Genomic DNA, 22,890 nt, shown 5'->3' with positions numbered 1-22,890 from the left:
GCCTGTAGAATCAGAAATTTGGAAGGAGGCAAAGAAGTAGCACCCCCAAGAACTGCTGATAGAATGTGTTCCAGCTCATTCTCCATTCCAGCAGAGGGCTGCCTTGAGAGCTCATTCTGTTCCAGGGCTTCCTATCAGTGTCTCTCCATTAACTTCAGTAACCAGAAGAATGCCTTTGTGATCAGCCCATTTAGGAATCCACCAGTTTACCACCAGCATGATGAGACTAGCCAATACAAGTTTTGTTTTCCTACATTAGACCCCTGCTGGCCTATCTATCTGCCTCTAGATACCTTCCACCGTAGAAGGCAACTGCAGCCTAACATTCTCTGTTTCATCTGAATTCCTTTTAGTCATGTCATAATCTTTCTTCAAATGCTCAGTGATCCTTGACTATTCTCTTGAAATTGAGTACCTTAAGTTGATAGGACACTCAACAGGCTTGGGCCACACTGGAAACTGGAAGACTTCATTCTTTGGTGGTTCATGTAGGAACCCCAACTTCTTATCTGCAGATCTTTACTCATAGGCAGGGCAGTTTCACCAGAAAGGAGACCCTGGTCTCCTAATTTAAGAGGTGGAGGGCAAGTGGCCTTAATAATGATGCTGTCAACATTCAGAGAGTTTGGTGGTTAATTCCAGGAATTTTACCTAATCCTTGTCTTTTCAGTTTGGTTCCCTTGCCTGGTGTGTAGAGTCTAGGGACCCTGTGTTTCAAAGACTTCAGACAGTAAACCTTACGACTTCAGCCAGGCTGGAGAAGGGCAGGAAAATTGTGAAATTGTACCTGTGAGAGGAAAGTGAAAGTAAGGAAAATACATGTAATAATGGCTCTACATTTTTTTCTGGCATATTAGCTATAAGTAGCAAGTTATTTAAAGTCTCTAAGCCTCAGTTACCTCATCTGTTAAATGGGGTAGCAGAGCCCACCTCTGACTGTTAAATCAGGAAACAGATTCCTTTTTTGGTCCTTACCCATCATATCAATTTTCAGAAGGAAATTTCAATAAAGTGTAAGTAGAACATGAAACCTCATATTTCCTTTAGAAAAGAAGAAAGGCAGGGGAAAAGAAGAAATTTTCAGCATTATGCAAAGTGCTTTCCAGAAATTGTGTCCATCATTCTTAATGGCAGCCGAATGATGCTGTTATTATTTCTTTTTACAGATAACTAAGCTGGGTTTAACAAAGTGAAATAATTAGCTCAAATTCACATGGTTAGTAAAAGAGAAGAGGTGCAAACTCATGTCTACCTTATCTCAAAAATACCAGCGCACTGTGCTGCATATAACCAAATTTTATATTGAAACTCTGATAGGAACTTTGTGGTTACAAAGTGGGTGGGCTCCAGACAAGAATTAATTCTCTTATTCTCAGAGAAATTAAAACCATACAGCAATATCATTCAGTGCAAAGTATATGGGATTGATGGCTAGTCAGAGCTAGTTCAAACTCAGACTCCTTCATTTACTGTGAGAACAACATGAACTCTGCTAGGTAATAGGATTTCTTCTGCAAATTAAAGGCATTGGCAGTGTCAGTCTCCTGAGGGAGAGACAGACTCTCAGACAAAAGCTGAGAAAGATAGCCCTATGTAAACTGAGGAGGCAGAAGTCAGTCTCCCACTATATCTGGACATTGAGACGTACACATCCAAGTGAGACCCTAAATGCCGAATATGAGAAAGGGTTTCTTCCAAAGGTACAGGGATGAGAGTAAACCCTGTGGGGCACCTACTAAAGATGAGTAATGACACCCATAAGACACATTCCCCACAGTCTTCTGTGTTTTATCTAGCCTTTATTTTCTGGTCCCATAAAACTGTGTGTGTGTGTGCATGTGTGTGTATACATGTACATTTATGTTTTTTCTTTTTTATTGAGATTTAATATAGAAACAAGAAAGGGCACAAATCTTAAGGGTCAATGCATGTTTACATATATGTACATCTATATATGTATAGCCTAGGTGCTCCCCAGCCTTTAAAAAAGAAAATAGCAGGGCAGTCATTCAGGAAGTATTATTTGAAAGTCTGTGGCCTTGCCACATGAAGTCTTTTTCCCGGGTTGAGGGAGAGCAGCAAACCTGTGACGCCTCCATGCCACTGGGCAGCACCTACGTGATGTCAGCATCAGGAAGAAGACACAGGGCAAGAGGAGGAGAAGTCCTCAGTGAAGAACCTATGTCACGTGGTGCAATAACTACTCTCTACCCAGAGAATCTCCTTCCAGTTTCAATGTTGAATGTTCTAAGCTTGACTCTTAGAAAAATGCTCTCCCCTTTCAGCATGAAGACTCTTATGCTCACTGCTTTCTTCACTCCCTTATGAGATTCAGCAAATGTAAAGCAATAGCCAAGTCACTACAGTAAACTTTCCTTCACTCATTTACTCTCTTATCACTCATTTATTCATTCATTTCTAAAATCTAAAATCATGTATAGAGGCAGCCATTTGGGGCCATATAGCAGTTGGAGATTTAGAAAAACTCCCTCCAGTTGAGCACGTATTAAAATACTAGGTTAAAGAAAAATGCATAATTTTGGTGCATGACTGAGCTGCCAGGAAAGTAAAGAAGTTCCTGGGTGGACAGAAGAGACAGGAAGGCAGGAAGCATACAAAGCAGGTGAAGGGTGGAGTCTATGCGTATCCTGGGGAACCTGCCAAGACCAAGTGTTCGTATGTGAGGGACCAGAGACAAAGCCTGGGCCCAGCCAGGCTTCCTTCCCAGTGAGTGAAGTAGAAAAAAAAGTGGCCCAGGCTGTTTTCAACGTTGGCTCTGGATGAAGCAATAACACTCCTCTGGGAATTCCTAACTGCAAGCCCACACTTAGATGTATTTGGGTCTGGAATCCACATTACATGCGACGCCTGAAAAACCCAAGCCAAAAGTTTCAAAGAAACAAAAGCTTTTAATAACAGGATAAGTCAGACTGAATCTCTTCAATAAGGAAGTGAAATTCGGGTAGAAACTTGAGCAAGGTGGGTAACTATCTGTCTTCTCTTATGTGGTGAGTCTCAGTGGAATTTCCACACTATGGGAGAAAGACTACCTACCGTTAACACTTCCCAACAGTGCTGCCACCCAACGTCAGGCACTCAGATGCTCCTGCTCAGGTCTATGTTCCTGAAGCAATTTAGAGTTCATAATGCCAAAGGCAGAAACAACACGTGCCAGCACCCGCTCTGGAAGGCAGGAATATCACGGGGTGCCACCAGCGGTGCTCAGTTGTCTGTGGAAGAGATATCAGTAGCTCCCACCACGGTTCCAACCAGACAGTAGTGTGACTAGTGTGATGTGGCCGAATTTCCAGCTGCCTGCCTTCTCCTAACCCCAGTGGGTTCCCAAACCTGGTTCTTTCCAATAAACTCCCTGAAGGTAGCCAGAGTCAGATACAGTTCTTTGCACCTCAGAACCCTGCTGGCTATACTGGAAGTTAGCCAGATGGGAAATCTGAGGAGGGGTGGGGGGAGGAAGAGAGCAGACAGGCTGTGGCACAGTTTCTTATACTTCTGTTTCTGCTTATAAACCCCTTCCGCCTCCATCTTGGTAATGGGATAACAGAGCCTCCTCTTGCTTCCCATAAAGAATTGTGCTCTGTTTAGATTCATTTGTTCCCTTCCAGAGCAATCAGCCTAGTTTTGAACACAACCTACAAATGAGGCCCAAATGAATAGAGAGAATAAAATGATAAAACGTAAGCTTCCGGAACATCCAGGTGTGAGTGTCAGGAAGGCTAAGAGCAGCAAGAACACATAATGGCTCCAGGAGGGCGAGGTCCATTGAAAATTGTCAGTTTTTGTCAGAATTGGAATAGGGCCAGGATAAATGAGAAGGAATCAAGTGTTTCCAGCTCTGTCTGGGAAAAGCGAAGTTAGCAGAAACAGATTCCTACCATTAACAGCAAAACAGGCCCGTTGCCTTCCATTGCAAAGGGAATACTTGATTCCAATGGACAAAACAAAAACTCCCCCAACATGCAGAATCTAGAGACATAGAGGAGTACACCTGAAAGAGGAAATGCTCCCAAGAAATGAACAATTCAGGTGTAATATGGCTTGTTGTTGTTTTTCGCTAATGTCACAGCAGTGACAAAAACATCTCTGTCGGTTGGGAAGGGTACACTCACTGGCAGTGCTTCATGCATCTCCCTCAGATCCCTTTGTCAAATGTTTATGCACACCAGCTTCAAGTAAGCTTGTCATAGCATCCTCACACCTGCCCCTGCTTCTGTTTGCCAGGGAGCTTGCCTCAGGATGCTGGAGACTGGTTTGTATGTGCGGAGGTACAGAAGTCCCTGGAAATGTGCATTCCTTTGAAGGCAGCCCAGAGTGAATGACCGATTAATGTGAAGACACAAATACTCCAGCTGAGCTGCCTTAGCATTAATGAAGACAAGTCCGAGGCACGTGAGACAAACTGAAAGATTATGGTGGTGAGGGTGGACAAAAACATTGAATAGAATCTCCACTTTTCCCAAAATGCCGCCCTAACAAGGCTAATTGCAGACGATGTGCACTGTATGCGCCACTCGGGCCTGAGTCACAGCAGGGAAAGGACACTTCTCATCCAGAGATGGAGGAGGCTAAGCCCTCCAGCCTGTGCCCGAGATGAAGCAGCCAGAACAGAGAACAATCCCTGTGGGGAAAATTCACCATCCACTTCTGTTTTGAAACTCTGTATGTTCTCTCCAAATGTATCTAAAATCATGGGCTTGGAAATTAGACAGGACCTTTTAAAAAATAATCTTCTCAAACTCCTGGACTCTTCATTCTTTCCTCCACTAAGTAGTTATTAAGCATCAAGTGTAGGCCAGTTACTCTCCTAAGCAATTTTGAGGTAACTAGACACAACAGACACTGCCCTCACCGAATTTATATTCTTGTGCGAGGATGAGCCCCACAGATGTAGGCAATTGCTCTATGGTGGGGTAAATATTCTAGCAGGTTAAGTGAAGGGTTCTGTTGGAGGAATACAGTAGATGTACTTCATCTTAATGGGAAAAAGAAGAAATGGGTATTTAAGCTACACATCTCTAAAGAATTTACTATAAACAACAAAATGTCTTACCTGCTTCACAAAGACCCATATTTCTCTCTTCCTCCAATTTCAAGGATGCTGAAATTGTGGTAAAACTAATGAGACTGAGGTTAGTGAACACAATTTATGTATCCAGAGGCAAAAGCAGGGAAAAAAGATGTGCAATGGCTTTTCACTGTCATTGGACTAAGACAGACATGCAAAGAGAAATGAATAAGGTAAACTACCTTTAAATAATCGAGGTGATTTTTTTCTCAAGAGCTAAATCCTTTGTAGTACAGTGTGTGTGACAAAGAGTAGACATTCCATAAAGATATTTATCTACTGTTGGGAGTGCAAATTGGAATAAATTCACATCATGCCATTTGGTACCTGTGGAGAATCTTTTCTGAGGAAATTATCATAAATTCAGCCAAAGATTTTTACACTGAGGTTATAGTCACAGTATTATTTATTCTGATAAAGCATTAAATGATACTAAACAAGAGGACAAAAGCTTTATAAAGTATGATGCAGCCATATGATGAAATAATACACAGCAAAACTATAAGGAATAAGGAGAAACAAGGAAAAAATCTCATAGCACATTAAGAAAGAACATGTTGTTATATTTTGTGATACTTTGTAACATGGAATATAGAATATAATTCTGCTAAAAGAAAATGATTCAAGTGTATTTATTTGAGAGAGAGAGAGAGAAAGAGAGAGAGAGTGCATGCAAGAGCGGAAGAGGGGCAGAGAGAGAGGGAGACAAAGAGTCCCAAGCAGGCTCCGTGCTGTCAGTGCAGAGCCCAATGCAGAGCTCAAACTCACCAATAGGGAGACCATGACCTGAGCTGAAATCAAGAGATTGATGCTAAACTAACTGAGCCACACAGGCGCCCCATGATAGACTTAATTTTTTAGAACAGCTGTAGGTTTATAGAAAACTGAGCAGATAATATAGAGGAATCCCATCGACCCCTTCTTCCTCACTCAGTTTCCTCCATTATTAATGTCTTGCATTAGTGAGGTACATTCATTACAATATATGGCCAATACTTTATCAACTAAAGTCTGTCATTTAAATTAGTTTTCACTCTTTGGTTGTACAGTTCTATGGGCTTTGAGAAATGCATAATGTTATCTGGCCAAGATTACAGTATTATCAGAATAGTGTCACTGACCTAAAAATACTTTGTCCTCCACTTATTCATCCATTTCCACCTCCACCATGGCAATCATTGATCTTTTTGTTGTTTCTATAGCTTCTCCTTTTCCTGAATGATTTCCAGTTGGAATCATTCAGTATAGAGCCTGTTCAGAATGGGTTCTTTTACTAAGCAATACACATTAAAGATTCTCACTTGTCTTTTCATGACTTGATGCCAATTGTATCAATGTGATTGATGATGCTGTTCAGTTTGACTGTGTCCTTACTGATTTTTAGGCTCTTGGATCTGTCAGTTACCGACATAGGGGTGTTAAAATCTTCAGCTATAACACTGCTAGGAATTTACCCAAGNTCTATCCGTTTTATGCTTCATGTATTTTGATGCTCTGTTTTCTGGCATGTGAACTTAAGAATTAACATGTTGTCTTGGGGTTTGACTCCTTTATCATTATGTAATTCCTTCTTTATGCCTGATAAGTTTCCTTGTTCTAAAATCTGATTTGTCTGAAATTAATATAGGTACTCTAGCTTTCCTTTGATTAGAGTTAGCATGGTACATCTTTCTCAGTCCTTTTACTTTTAGTTTCTATTACATATATATGTTTATATATAATATTGTTTAGATTTTATATTATTTATAATAATTGTATTATTTATTTTATATCTTTATATTTTAAATGGGTTGGTTTGTAGATCATACATCACTGAGTTTTATTTTTTTATCCACTCTGTCAGTCTGTCTTTTAATTGGCATATTTAGACTATTTATATTTGAAGTGATTATTTATATAGTTGAATTAATATCTATAGTTGAATCTGTTTTCAATTTGTTACACTTGTTCTTTGTTTCTTTTTTAATCTTCCAGTCTCTACTTTCTCCAGTTTTTTTTTAAGTTTACTTATTATTTATTTTGAAGGAGAGAGAGAAAGAATAAGCAGGAGAGGGGCAGACAGAGAGGAAGAGAGAATCCCAAACAGCCTCTGCACTGTTAGTGCAGAGCCCCCATGCAGGGTTCAATCGCACAACCGTGAGATCATGACCTGAACTGAAATCAAGAGTCAGACGCTAACCAACTGAGCCATCCAGGTGCCCCTTTTCTTCCCTAGAGTTTATGTGCTCCAGTTTTAATTGACCATTTATATGATTCCATTTTTTTCTCCTTTCTTAATATCAAATATGCATTTTCAATTTTGTAGTGATTGCCCTAGAGTTTGAAATATACATTTACAACTAATCTGTTTACTTTCTTTTTTCTCTTTTTTAATTTATTTTGAGAGAGAGAAGGGGGGGAAGGGGAGAGAGAGAGAGAAAAGGAGGAGAAGAGAGAGAGAGAGAGAAAGAGAATCCCAAGCAGGCTCCATGCTATCAGTACAGAGCCAGACATGCGGTCCATCTCACAAACTGTGAGATCATGACCTGAGCCTACCCAGGCAACCTTAAGTTTACTTACAGGTAGCACTATATCACTTGATAGGTACTGAGATACCTTATCACAGAATCTCCCAATTCCTCCTTTCCATTCCTTATAACATTGCTATCATTCACTTCACCTATCCATAAGCTATAATCACCCAGGTTACCTAATATATTGGTGCTATTATCATTTGAACAAACATTTATCTATTAGATCAATTAAGAATTTAAAAAATTAATGATTTGGAGGCACCTGGGTGGCTCAGTTGTTTAAGTGTCTGACTTCAGCTTGTAAGGACACAAGTCTAAACGTCTAAACCAAACTGACTCCATGACAGGATTTAAGTTTCCCTTCTAAACTAGAAGGCCTAAGTTTCAGCTTTCCCGAAACTATCAGGCCCAAGGCCTGATACACATTGCCCAAGGCAGGAGAAACCACCCTTGCAACACCCAATCAGGAAAGGCCAGCGACCACCCTCCATATTGTTAAGGGAGAGGCCTGGAGATAGAAACTATAGATAGGACACTGTTACCTAATGTTAAAGTTAACCTGTTAGTCGCCGAATGGGACCCTAGCCTCGCTCTGTGATTGGTTGAATTTAAAGGTACTCTAAATGTTGTAATTGGATCCCGCCAAAAGTAACGAATACTCTAGACAATGTGTATGGTTAAACCGGCTGTCAATAATGTTGAATAATTATGATTGGATCACTGTTCCCATGTCATAACTTCTGTAACTCCCCCATCACAAACCCCATAAAAACCCTACTCTGCCTTTGTTCGGGGTTCTCAGCACGGATCCACGGCACTGGTGAAGTCTGTGAGCCCGAGCTCGAGCCCGTAATAAAGCCCTTTGCCTTTGCATGCGTGACTCGGTCTCCCCGGTGGTCTCTGGTCGTTGAGGATACTGCGATCTGTGGATAACAGGCTCAGGCCATAATCTTATCATTCGCTAATACGAGCCCCACATTGGGCTCTGTGCTGACAGCTCAGAGGCTGAAGCCTGCTTCAGATTCTGTCTCCCTCTCTCTCTGCCCCTCCGCCCCATACTCTGTCTCTGTCTCTCTCTCTCAAAAATAATAAAACATTAAAAAAATAATGGTTTTATTTTACATTTATTTGTTCCTCCTCTAATGCTGTTCCTTTTTTAAAAATGTTTATTTATTTTTGAGAGAGAGAGAGGGAGGGAGAGGAGGAGCTGAGGAGGGGCAAAGAGAAGGAGACAGGGGATCTGAAGAGGTCTCTGTGCTGACAGCAGAGAGCCCCTTTCAAGGCTCAAAGTCGTGAACCATGAGATCATGACCTGAGCCAAAGTCTGATGCTTAACCAACTGTGCCAGGCAGGTGCCCCTCTGTTCCTATTTTATGTAGATTGCAGTTCCTGACAAAGTTCCCACTCTGTTAAAAGAATTCCTTTTAACATTCTTGCAAGGCAGGTTGCCTGGTAACAAATTTCTTTTTTGTTTGCCAGAGAAAGTCTCTAACTCTCCCTCATTTTTGAAGGATAATTTGATTAGATACAAAATTCTAGGTTATAAAGGTTTTTTTCTTTCAATACTTTCAGTTTGTCACTCCACTCTCTTCTTGCTTGACTGGTTTCAGAAGTCTGTTGTAATTCTTATCTATGGCTTTATGTTGGTAATGTAGGCATCTTTTTCCTCTGGCTTCTTTCAAGATTTTCTTCTTGTCTAGTTTTCTGCTGTTTGAATAGGATACAGCTAGGTGCTAATTTTTTGGTATTTATCCTGTCAGGTTTCACTAAGTTTGTGTCCGTCATGAAATTATAAAAATTTCTATTATTATTCCAATTTTTTCTTTTCTTTCTTTCTTTTTTTTTTTTGGTATTCTCACGTATATGCTACACCTTTTATAATTATCCTATGATTCTTGGCATTCTTCTACATTTTTTCTTCTTTTTTCTCTTTACACTTCAGTGTAGGAAAATTCTGTTGAGATATAGCTCCAAGATCACGGATTCTTTCCTCTGCCACGCCTTGTCTACTGGTGAGCCCATCAAAGGCAGTTTTCATTTCTGTCACAATGTTTGGTTTCCAACATCTCCTTTTGATTTTTCCTTACAGTGTCCCTCTCTCGTTTTACATTACACACTGTTCTTGCTTACTGTTCACCATCTCCATTAAAATTCTTAGCACATTGACCATAATAGTTTTCAGTTCCTGATCTGAAAACTCCAACATCTCTGCTATATCTGGGTCTGACTCTGTTGCTTGCATTGTCTCTGCGGAATTTTTTTATATTGCCTTTCAGGGTGCTTTGTTATTTTTTGATAAAAACTAGGCAAGATGTTTTGGGTAATAAGAACTGAGGTACACAGGACTTTGGTGAGAGTATCAGATATTTTATGTGTATCTGGCTAGGAGTTATGCTGCATTAACTGTTTGTTGTAGCTATAGGTGTTTGAGTCTTCGACTTCCCTTAGTATCATTTTTTTCCCCTTTTGTCTTTGGATTCCCCTAGAAATTCTTCATTAGAGTCTGAACCTTGCTGTTCTTTCAGCTCAATGCCTGTTATTATAAAGATTTGTTGGGATGGGAGGACTGGAAGTTGGGTATTTCCCTTCCTTTCTCCAACCTTCATCATGAGAACCTGATGGTGCTCCCTGAGGTAGTTTGCAAAAATGTAAAGATCCCCTTTCAAGCTAGTCCATACTCAGCCTCCAGGGATGCATCAATTACTGGTTAAGTGTTACTATCAATATATGTATATAAGCTCCAGCAGCTTCCACTCCAAGTAAGCTGTGATTGTGTATTCTCACCTCTCTCCAATTTTCAGGGAGAAAGTTTGCTCTATGACCTCAGTTCTCTGTTGGATCTAAGAAGAGCTGTTGGTTTTCAATTTTTTCAGTTTTTTTCTTAACATGAGAACGAGTGGGACAACTTCCAGACTCTTTACCTCTTAAAGCTAAAACTAACTCCAACTAATTTTTTTAAAAAATTAAACTTTTTAAATAAATAAATAAATAAACAAATATATGAATGTTTGTTGAATTAATAATGCTTGCCATTTGGGTACCTTAAACATTTGGTGCTGCTGCCCCAACACAGTAATAAGCAAACAAAAGATTTAGGTCTTTTATTAAATAATGCCCATCATGGGGACAGAAAATGGGGAGAAACCAAAATGTTACCAGAGCTGAAGCTACCATGGGTTTTCTGTGTTTTCTTCTCAATCCTCTTCTTTCCTACTCACACCTGTTCACATGTCTTGATTTCTCTTCCTGCCCAGCATGTCCTCTGTTTACTCTTTATCCCCCATCTCTACTAGAAGATACATCTTTAATTTTTTTTAATGTTGTATTTATTTCTCAGAGAGAGAGAGAGAGAGAGCAGGGGAGAGTCAGAGAGAGAGGCAGATATAGAATCCGAAACAGGCTCCAGGCTCTGAGCTAGCTGTCATCACAAAGCCCGATGCGGGGCTTGAACCCACAAACTGTGAGATCATGATCTGAGCTGAAGTCCTACACTTAGACCGACTGAGCCACCCAGGCGCCCCTAGAAGATACATCTTTAAATGCTCTTCTACAGAATCTTAAAACAAAAAAGGTAGACCCTAGATATAGAAATAAATAAATAAATAAATAAATAAATAAATAGAAATAGATACAGAGGTATGCTTTTACATGCCTTTTTCTATTTCTGGGAATAGTTACATCTAGGGGATGAACATAGGCATGGGAGAATTGAAGTGAAAGAAAGCCTTATTTTTACTGTATAACTTTTTGTGCTATTTAATTTTTTATCACATATATGTATTTTCTAGAAAAAAAACACAATAGTTTCTAACTGAAGTTAATCACCCACTCTTAATCTGATCATGTTTTCTATAAAAATAAATAAATAAGTAAATAAAACTTCAGCAAACACCATATTCAGTAGGGAAAGCCTCAATGCTTTTACCCAATGATCAGACACAAGGATGAGATGTCCATTATTCTCACCTCTATTCATCGTTGTGTTGGAGGTCTTAGTGTAATGAGGAAAACGAATGATCATTAAGGAAGAATCAAACTAGTCTTTATTTGTAGGTGACATGATTATATATATAGAAATACAAAAAAAAGGTTTCCTCTTTCCTTTTTGTTAATCATTAAAATATTTAATAAAACAGAATAAGGAGATGGCTGAATACAAAATCAATGCATTTGACCCTTGAACAAAACAGGGGTTGGGGCATCAATTCTCCACATGGTTTAAAATCCATGTATAGGGGCACACGGGTGCTAGTCAGTTGAGCATCCAACTCAGGTCATGATCTTGTGGTTCGTGAGTTTGAACCCCACATCAGGCTGGCTGCTGTTAGCCTGGAGCCTGCTTTGGATCCTCTGTCCCCCTCTTTCTCTGCCCTTACACCACTTGCACTCTCTCTCAAAAATAATAAATAAACATTTTTTAAAAGTAACAAATAAAATAAATAAAACCCATGTATAACTTTTGACTTCCCAAAAACTTAACCACTTAAGCCTACTACTGGAAGCCTTACTGATAGCATAAACAATCAATTAAGTCATATTTTGTATGTTATATGTCTTATATACCATATTCTTATAATAAAGTAAGCTAGAGGAAAGAAAATATTATTAAGAAAATCATAAGGAAGAGAAAATACATTTACAATACTGTACTGTAAAACCTCCATGTATAATGGGCCCACGCAATTCAAACCCATGTAGTCCAAGGACCAACTCCATACACAGATAAGATGTATTCCTATATATTAGTAATAAACAACTGAAAATTAAAATTAGGGGAACCTGGATGGCTCAGTTGGTTAAGCATCTGACTCTCCATTTTGGCTCAAGTCATGATCTCACGTTTCATGAGTTGGGCTCGACAGCACCAGGACTACTTGGGATTCTCCCTCTCCCTCTCTCTCTCCCCCTTGCCTGCTCACGTGTGCTATAAATAAATAAATAAATAAATAAATAAATAAATAAAATTACCACACTCACAAAAAAATTTAAAACCCATTTAAAACAGCACAAAAGATACCAAATTCCTAGAATAACCATAGCATCCACTCAAAGCAAGTCAAGAATGTTTGTTCTTACCATTTCTATTCAGCATTCTGCTGGCAGAATATAGAACTTTGGCTCCAAACCACCTTCTGCCTAACTAGTCAAGTAAGAATATTATCATAGGTCTTCAAATAGAGCCATATAAATACAGCCAATATAATTTAAAGAAAAAATATGGCCTTTTCTTTAAATTATTCTAAAGCAATTGAATATCTTCTTGAAGAAATAAAATAAAATTTCTATTTCCTACCATACATGGTAACTAATTTAAAATTGATCAAAAACTAAAGATTAAAGGAAAAACAATAAAGCTTTCAAATGAAAACATGAGCATATATTAATAACTTTGTAATAGGTAAATATTAAATAGGATACAGCCCTAATAGTAAAGGAGAAAGTTGAGAGATTGAGCTTCATTAAAATTAAAATATCTATTACCAAAAAGACATCATTAAGACTGACCATCTGAATGGGCAAACCACATACAGAGCAAAAATAACTGCAGTGTATGTGGCTGAAAAGGTACTCCTATCCATAATATGCTTTCTTAAGACTCAAATTAATAAGAAAAAGACTTAAGACACTATTTTTGAGTGAGCAAAAGACTTGAACTGGCAGTTCACTTGAACAGGCACTTCACAAAGGGTGATATCCAAATAGCTAGTGCCTAGATTATGAATAGATAGCCTGCAAATCAACATTATTACTGATTAGGGAAATGTAAGAAAAAGACTAAAGTGCTATCACACTACTCATCCAAAAGAATAGTTAAAATGAAAAGGATTGAAAATAATGAATGTTCAGAAGGATGAAGAACATCCTTACCTGGAAAATGTTGGGAGTGCAAATCAATTTAAACCTTTAGAAGACAACTTGGTAATATTTAAGAAGCCTAGAAGTATATCTATTCTGTGACCCAGTAAATCCATATCTAGATACAGACCCAAGAGAAATGACTATATTTCAAAGAAACTATATGCTCAAGAAGTTTCATAGTATCTTTATTAATAATAATATGAAGAAACTGAAAACAAGGCAAATGTCCATTAAGGGGGTAGTTGATAAATAAATTGTTCTATATTCATATAATGGAATACTAAATATCAATAACCAAGAACAGAATATGTATACATATAATGTTATGGGTGAAACTCACACTACACTTTATATTGAAAGAAAGAAGGCAGACATAAAACAAGTAAATGCAATATTTAATATTTATATGAAGCTCAAGACTGAGCAAAATGAATCTGTAATGATAAAAGTAAGAGTAGTAGCTATTTCCAGAAAAAGAATTTGGGAGTAATATTTACTGGGAAGGGGCAGGGAGAAATATTCTGAAATGATGCAAATCTATCTCTTGATCTAGGTGGTGGTTACATAGCCTCATATATGTGAAAAAATATCATTGACACATAAGATTTGTACACTTTGATGTACGTAATCTATACTTCAACTTAAAAGGGCATGGGATTATTTTTTTTATTTACCAATATTGTACTATTTTTCATCAACCTTACGACACCCTCAACTCATAAGTGTACTCAATTCAATGATCTTTCCTTCTATAATATTACTAAAGCACAGTCCTTTCCTTCCCTTTTGTTTCTTTTCTTACATCCTCGAACAGAACCATTCCAAAGGACAAAACTAAACATTTATCCTAATTTTCCTTTTTCCAATAGAAGAGAACTTTCCTAATAAAAGTTAGTAAGTTAAGGGGGCGCCTGGGTGGCTTAGTCGGTTGAGCGTCCGACTTTCGCTTAGGTCATGATCTCGCGGTTGGTGGGTTCGAGCCCCGCATCGGGCTCTGTGCTGACTGCCAGCTCAGAGCCTGGAGCCTGTTTCAGAGTCTGTGACTCCCTCTCTCTCTGACCCTCCCCTGCTCACGCTGTCTCTCTCTCTCTCTCTCTCTCCTAGAAATAAATAAAACATTAAAAAAAAAATTAAAAAAAAAAGTTAGTAAGTTAAGGTATCTTGGAAACAGTTCACATGCCATTCCTTCTAAAAGTGCTGTTACCACTAATAATGTATTCAGGGCAAAAAAAATTGTTCTTCTGAATCTTTATGTCATCAGAAGCTTCTTTATGTAGAAGCTTTGCCTCTATTTACCTAATACTGTGAATATATGACCTGTCCTGACACCACCATCTCTTTGCCTTACCCTTATGCCATTAAAAATTCACAGCTATTTGCAAGGTCTTAAAATAGAATGGCAACTACCTTGGTTGGTACTACTCTAATGACCCAATCCTGACCAAAACTATCTATTACTCAGTTACCTCATTCAGACATGAAGTATGTCTACCTTATTAATCTGTAAATAATGAGTGAAGCTGTATCCAACATTTTTAACTCCCTTAAATCTGTATAACTCTCCATTAGAAGGTCTAATGACTTAGCCGATACCCTTACAGCTCTGCACTCCACCTCAATGGATAGCATCCTTAATTCTATATGGAAATTTAGTTCCCACCAAAGCACCTTAAAACTTAGCATTTTGCAAAATCAAATCACCACATTTTTCACTTCATTGTTGCAAAAAATAATGTTCCAAAGATTAACTCTTGAAAAGTTGCATGACATCACTATAAGTAGTTCTAACACAAAATGCATTTTTAAATGCAATGAGAAAAATAAAATCTTTTGATATAAAATCAGCCAGAAAAAGGTGAATTAAGATAGCATCACTAAAGGACAGAAGAGCAAAGTAGATTAGAATTCAAGGGCCTAGAGTCTGCAAGAGGTACATGTGTGGCCATTATGAGTCCCCAGTGTGTAATGCAACACATAAAGTGCTAGATTAAATTATTTCTTAAGCTTATTCAAGAGTATCACTCTATGACTGTGGAAACTATTTTCATAAAACAAATAATGATTAGAATAGACTAAGGAGTAGACAAAATAATTATACCTCAGAAACAGTTACAAATTTCCCTCTAAGTATAGGAGAACAAGCACTGGCATTTGTTTCCCTTGTTGAAAAGAAAAAGAAACACTCCGGCAAACAAAGCTTTGGAGCTCCTTTCTCAATCATTTTCAAGAGAAGAATTTTCTGCCTAAGGTTTTTTTCAGGGCAACTTTGACATCCTTATTCCTCAGGCTATAGATTAATGGGTTGAACATGGGCACCACAGCAGTATAGAATATAGAGGACACTTTCCCCTGGTCAAGGGGTAAAATAGAAGGTGGTTTGAGGTACATAAAAGCTCCTGACCCGAAGAAAAGAGACACCACAATTATATGGGAACTGCAGGTACTGAACGCTTTGGATCTGCCCTCAGTAGAACTAATGTGGAGAATACTAGAAAGAATGAAACCATAGGAGATAAAAATGGTCACAATGGGTACCCCAATGCCAATGGTCACAACAATGAAGACCACCAGCAAATTTATGTAAGAGCTGTTGCAGGAGAGCTCAAGGAGGGGAATGATATCACACATATAGTGATTGACAAAGTTGTCAGCACAAAAGGTTATAAACATTATGTTTCCCATATGGGACACAGCCCCAAACACTCCCATCCCATAAACACCCAACAAAAGGAGTGAACACACCTGAGGAGACATGGTAACTGTGTATAGCAGGGGTTTACAGATGGCGACATAGCGGTCATATGCCATCGCTGACAAGATGTAGGATTCAGAGAAGACAAAGAAACAGAAGAAAAAAAACTGAGTCATACACCCTGCATAGGAAATGATGTTTCTCTTTGCAACAAAACCCATTAGCATTTTAGGGGTCAGAGTAGTGGAGTAACTAACATCTATGAAGGACAAGTTGAAGAGGAAAAAGTACATGGGAATATGAAGGTGAGAATTCAGCCCAATCAAGGTTATCAGGCCCAGGTTCCCCACCACAGTGACCATGTAGAAACCTAGAAACAGGAAGAAGAGGGGAATCTGGAGTTCTGACTCATCTGTTAAGCCTGCGAGGATAAACTCTGTCACAGAGGAGGCATTATCTGCAGCCATTCTCCTCTAGGGGGGTCTGTAAGGGAAAAAGAAAAGAGTCACTGAGACAGAGAGAAGCCACACAGCATGGAATTTAAGGGGCTGACACGGAGAAGAAAAAAATGGGAACATTTCCTGAGTACTAACTATGGGATAAGCACTGTTCTAAGTGCTGTGTGGCATTATGATTATTCTCATTTCACAGATGAGGACACTGGACCTAAGTGACTTGCCCAAGTCCGGATGCTATGAAGTTATAGCAGGAGGTGAACTCAGGTGGTCTGGCTCCTGGGATCTGAGCTTTTACCTACTTTGCTAGAGGACAGACCAGGTCAGGCAGGCACTCACCCTCCCCTGCTTGGAGTCATAATGCTGTTATCCAGTGGCTGTCACCCATGTCTTTCATGGAGACTCAACTGGCCCCCATGAAAAGCAAGTGACAACTCAGAGCTCAGACCCTCTGCTTCTGCTTCTCTAGTTTGAGGATCAGAACCTCTACTTTATCTTGTTGAGCTGAAGAACTTGATCTTTGATTGTGGCTTTGTGCTAAGTCTCTTGTCCAAATTTCTGGGATGAGACAGCATCCTTTCCTAATGCTCATGGATAACAGGAGACTAAAGAGTTTTATTTTGGACTAGAGATTTCCATGACGTAGTTACAGAGCCTCCCCCAGGATCTCTGCTCCAGAGACCCCCTTCCCTAAGGAAGAAGAAATTACTGTTTATGCTCTTGATAATGCTTGGTGTGGCTTCCAGTGACCTGTCCTTTCATTCTGGTTATGTCTTTTTAAGATTAAGAGCAAAGCCTTATGGGGTTGCCTCCTTGTATTGAGCACTTACTGTGTACCAAGCACTGTGTAGAGATAGCACCCTTATACTAAAACCAAGTGTCTAAAGCAATGCACAAATAATATTACCTTTTTATTCCTCACAACAGCCTTATAGATTAGAACTATTAATCCTTCTTCTAAAGTGAAAGGCACACACACTACTAGGTTCCAGAATCTTGAGTCAAACCCTAATCTGTCCAATTCTAAACTTCTTAGTCTTAATCACTAAGCATGCTACCTCCCTCTAAGTGACAATGAGATCTCTGAAGCAGCATTTTTACTTACAAGGATCTCATGAGCACCTTTATGGATAAAAACAAGCATTTACATAACTTGAAAGAAATGTAGAAAGTGCTAAAACCAAGAAAGGTAAAATTAGGGGAATCATACTTTCGAGAATGATATTCATTATTTCATTCACATCCAATATATACCAAGAATTATTTTCATTTTCTCCAAGTTTAAAAATAAAGAAACTTGTGCTGAATTTTCTCCATTACTTGATCATCCATCTTAAGCTTCATTATTAAAGACAAATACTGATCAGATATCTAATAACAACTTCTATCAAGACCTAAATGCAGAGAACAGACTCTATAGCCAGTATGTCAGATAATGGGAAGTTGATGAAAGACTTTGAACAAGGATGGCATTCCTTTAACACATACCAATTGAACATCTACCCTGTCCGTGAAACTTTTATAAGTTCTGGTGATTTCTTCAGTGCAAAAAAAAAGAAAAAAAAAAAGATTCCTGCCCTCACAGAGCTTGTTTTCAAGTGGGAAAAGACAGAAAATACATGAAAGAAAGAGGTAAAACCTGTGACATGAAGTTATATGAGCAAAAAGAATGCAAGGGGCAGGGCTAGAAAAGGCAAGCATTGCAGATTTCAGTTTTAAATAAAATAATCTGACATTCAAGCAGTAACTTTGAAAGAGATTTGAAAAGCATTTGTTTGGTCAGATCAGTTACTCTAATAAAACGCTGGACATTCACAGCTTAATGCAGCACCTTTCCAAGTCATCACATTTTTGTCCTGCACTTCAGTATGTTAACCCCAAATACTGGATCTGATGGAGAAAATTGGGATGGTAGTAACAGGGTAGGGGAGCAAGAGTCCTTGCTGAGGGTTTAGACAATCACAAATCACAGAGTGTAGGTTATTCACTGAGACTGATATCAAGAATAATAAAATTTCATATGACAGCTTGCACTCTAGCCCCTTTTCTAAGGGCTTTTATACATTAACTATGGCAAATTCTCTATCGAAAAAATAAATCTCTATTTGTGTAAATTCAAGCGACAGCAGATGAGTTTATTTTTGCCCAGAGTTAAGGGCCAAAGTCCTCTTGGAGAAGTTATGAAATGAAAACACAAAGGCAGAAGTCCATTTTCCTCAGGCAAGTCCAACTAAAACTGCTACACACACACCTGTGTATGTTTGCGAGTGTGCGCATACACCTGAGTGAGAACTTGCTTGCCCTCAGCTGAGACTCAGTAGGGACAGTGCCTCATCTCTCTGTTGATGCTGAGAATTTTCCATGGCCTGGAGCAACTCTAACGAATCCCAATCCCTGTTCTCAATTCCACTACATGTATTTAAGAAATAGAAAAAGCAACTCATTATAAAAAAATTAAAATAAGCACTACAAGCAAACTCTTCTTAAGGCCCAAGGGCAAAGAAGACCTTAGGGGTTCATTAAATGTTCACTTTCCTCTAGAAACTCTAGAGGGTTCTTTTATGCATGATGCAACACCGGGGAAAATTCTGAGATTTTTGTCACATCAGGGGTGGTTTCCATGGGAATTTCATTTCATATGCATCTAGATTTTATTTCAAGTGAACTAGGGCTTCTATAAAGTCATTTTCGCTATTGACTTGCTCCAATACAAGCAGAAAGAAACAGAGAAATAAATATTCTTGATTAAATTACTTTTGTTGCAGAACTATCTTTCCCAAAATTTGAATCTCTGTATAATGGATTTCTTGTTCTATTTATTGCTAATGCTAAAATATATGTGAGACATGGATTATAACATACTAATATGGAAAATATGTATAATACAGCATCTTTGTATATATACCTCATGAGCATGCATTAATCCTCATATCTCTGGTAGTCCTTCAGGCAGCACCAGAGTGGTGTCAGGTCAGTAACCTTCACTCCACACAAGAGACCTGTAAGAATAAACTACAATTCCAACCAGAAAAGTCAGAGAGCTTGTCCAGAGAGAAGAGATGACAGCTGAAAAGTCTTCATTTGATGTGACTTTAGTTAAGCGCTCAGTATGGGCATAAAATTAAATTCGTCTATCAGAAGTCATATGATCTATATTATACTTCATGTTGAATTAGTTTTTAATATGTGTGTTTGACATATTAAAATACTAGGTTAAAAGAAAGATTTAAAAGAAATGGTTCATGTTTAAAGGGATTTATAGTCTAGTCGAGGCATCTCCTGTCTATCATGTTATTCCCCTCATTTCAAATTTTTCAGTGCTCACTAACTCTCTGAGCCTCCTCTTCCTTAAACGTTTGTGAGCTCATCCACAACTCCAACAACATCATCTGTATGGTTTGCTCCTTAGTCCTCGCCTTTCTGTTAATTCCCTGTCGTGTGTATACAATTTCTCTATTAAAATGTTACAGTATGCCACCCTGAACTCAACAAGTACAAAAATTAACACATCTTTTTTTGTCCCCCAAACAGACATCTTCTAATTCCTTTATTGGAGAGGAAGTAGAGGGGTGATATTAATGGGGTATCCTAAGTCTTGTTCATTTGGGTTGATCCTAGTTTATGTTTATTGTCCCAGAAAAATTATTAAAAGCAGCTTCTTTCACCAAGAAATCTATTCCAGTTAAATATGACATTGTATGTGGAATCAAACCAACCTCTACGATTCCTAACTCTGCTCCTTACTAGCTGTGTAGCCTTGGTAACCTCTTAGTTAAACTTGGTTTAACCTCCTCTGAGCTTCAAATTACTTATCTTAAAATGGGGATAATAATCATAAATGGTGCCATTTGCATTACTTAGGACCCTAGAAGGCATAAAAAATGTTGCTATCATGATCATCATCATCATCATCAGTCATCCAAATCTATACCGTGGCATGATAAAGATAATTTAGACTGCTCTGGTATACAGGATTAGCTAAAACTGGGAGAGATGAAAAATAGGAAGATCTGTCAAGATTTCACAAGCAATGGAGACAGTAAAGTAAAAATGGAGATAAGATCATGGAAGAACAGGATTTACTATCTGTGGTTTGGGAGAGAAGGAAAGAAAACAAAGTACATATCAAATATAACTAAAATTTTGAGTTCATATGACCATGAGTAAGATGGCAGAAATGAAGAGTAGGGAGCATAAGGAGCTAGATTTTAATCTAGATGATGAAATGCCAGCAGCAACAACAAGGGTCCCACTAAACCCTAAGTTATGGCAGCCACCAGGGCACTTAGGACTCCCCATGCCTGCAACTGGAGTAGACAAGAACTGGATTCACCATCCTGGCAAAAATAATTGATCCTAATCAGCAAGGCAGGGGAGGGGGGGACTGCCTTTACTCATAGGGGCAGAAAAGACCATGTGTGGAACCCAGACATTCCATTAGATGCTTCCTGATTCTTCCGTGCCACATTGTAGCTGTGAATGGATATAGACAGCAAATCCCAGATAGGAAGGGTATTATTGCTAAAGATTCAAACCCTTTCATAATGAAGGGACTCCCCTTTTTTAGATGTTTATTCATGTGTCAGTATATAATGGGGTCTAACTCAAAATAGTTATCAATATTTGTTGAATTCATTATTTCTAATTAAAATATATGTGGGTTTAGTTCTCTAACAGTCTCCCACTCCAATTTTTTCCCTATCATTTCAAACAGTTATACTTTTTCACTCTCAATACTTAATGTATTGATAACTATAGAACTATACAAATAACTATCAGTATACAAATAACCAGCCAAATACCATATTCTAATTATGTTTCCTATTTTTACCATCTGGAAAATTTCCTGGAATTGATAATAATTCCCCTATGCCATGTATCTTTCCTTCATATTTTCATGTGCTACAGAGTATCTATCAAACACCCATCAATATTAATTTCTAAATATTCAAACATGTGGGACAATCTGTCAATTTCTTTTTTCTCCTTGAAACTTCCACCCTCTGTATATATCTGGAGTGATTGCTTTTTAGACTCAATGCATGGCCATCAGACTGGAATTCCCTTTGCTGCTTTCCTGTGTTGGATCCCCTCTTTCCTAGATCCCAGTATTGTCAGTGAGAAGTCCAGTCACATTCTCATTTCTGTCCCCTTATATATTATGTGATTGTCTTTTCCCCTGCCTCTCACCCACCTCCCCAACATCTCTCTCTCTGAAAGCTCCTAGGATCTTCATCCACAGTGTTCTTAAATTTCACAATAATATGTCTTAGTAAATCTATTTTCTTTCAGAGTATTCCTTCAGTCTAGCAATACAAAGCATCTAGTTCTGGGAAATTTTTCTTATATTCTTTATTGATAATTTTCTTCCCACCATTATTTTGTTCTTTCTTTCTAGAATAATTATTATTGAGATGTTGGAGTTACCCTCTTCTTTTCTATCTCTTTGAGCATTTTTCATACTTTTGAGAGAATTCATCACCTGTAAGTTGTGCCATATCTATTTTAATATTTTATTATTGGTTCTACATAATAAAATTCACCCATTTTAAGTGTACAGTTCAATGAATTTTAACAAATACATACAGTTGCATAAACAGCACAATCAAGATACAGAATGTTTCTATCACTCCAAAAATTTCTCTCCCACCTCTTTGAAGTCAAATTCTTCACCCCATTTCTGGGCCCATACAACCATGAATCTGCTCTCTATCATTATATTTTTGATTATTCTATAATTCTATGTAAATGTAATCATGAACTATGACGTCTTTTATGTCTACTCCTTTAACTTAGAAGAATGAGTTTGAGATTCATCATGGTGTTGCTGTACCAGAAGTCCCTCCCTTTTTATTGACAAGCTTTATTCTATTGGATGGATAACACAACTTGTTTATCTATTCATTTCTTAATGGATACCTGAACTAATTCCAGTTTTTGGCTATGATAAATAAAACTACTCTGAACATTAACATTCAATTTCTAATATAGACATATGCTTTCATTTCTCTTGAGTAATATATTGGAAGTAGGAGTAAGATTATTAGATTGTATCGGTTGTAAGAAGCTGAAAAATTGCTTTCAAAACATTCCTGTCATCATGAGAGGTCCACTTTGTCCAAATTCTTGCTGCTACTTAGTGCTGTCAATTTTTGTAATTTCAAACTTCTAATAGGTGTGTGGTTACATCTCATTTGATTTCAACTTGGGTTTCCCTAATGCAGTGCTTGTTCACTTCTTTTTCCATTTTTCTAGTAAAGTACTTTGTCTCATTATTGAGTTGTAAGC

General features: G+C 38.1%; 1 protein-coding gene and 1 long non-coding RNA gene across 2 annotated transcripts in view; one reads left to right on the top strand and one right to left on the bottom strand.

The window, feature by feature from the left end:
* Positions 1–11,089: 11,089 nt before the first annotated feature.
* The window catches only part of LOC144225333 (uncharacterized), a 22,327-nt gene continuing 10,526 nt past the window's right edge, over positions 11,090–22,890 (top strand). Inside the window, exon 1 of the long non-coding RNA XR_013333274.1 lies at positions 11,090–11,167. This is a non-coding gene — a long non-coding RNA (uncharacterized LOC144225333). The remainder of the gene's footprint in view (positions 11,168–22,890) is intronic.
* Positions 15,679–16,632, bottom strand: LOC144225332 (olfactory receptor 8B12-like). Its single transcript, XM_077756493.1, has one exon. The coding sequence runs from the start codon at positions 16,612–16,614 to the stop codon at positions 15,679–15,681; it is 936 nt and encodes a 311-aa protein (XP_077612619.1). The 5' UTR covers positions 16,615–16,632.

Source organism: Crocuta crocuta, unplaced genomic scaffold, assembly GCF_008692635.1.
Source record: "Crocuta crocuta isolate KB4526 unplaced genomic scaffold, BGI_CrCroc_1.0 scaffold172, whole genome shotgun sequence".
Lineage (NCBI taxonomy): Eukaryota > Metazoa > Chordata > Mammalia > Carnivora > Hyaenidae > Crocuta > Crocuta crocuta.
This window is presented reverse-complemented; position numbering and strand designations above follow the sequence as displayed.

What these genes read in the sequence shown, in the direction of transcription:
- LOC144225332 (XM_077756493.1), bottom strand. Translation starts at nt 16,614, where the DNA reads ATGGCTGCAGATAATGCCTCCTCTGTGACAGAGTTTATCCTCGCAGGC.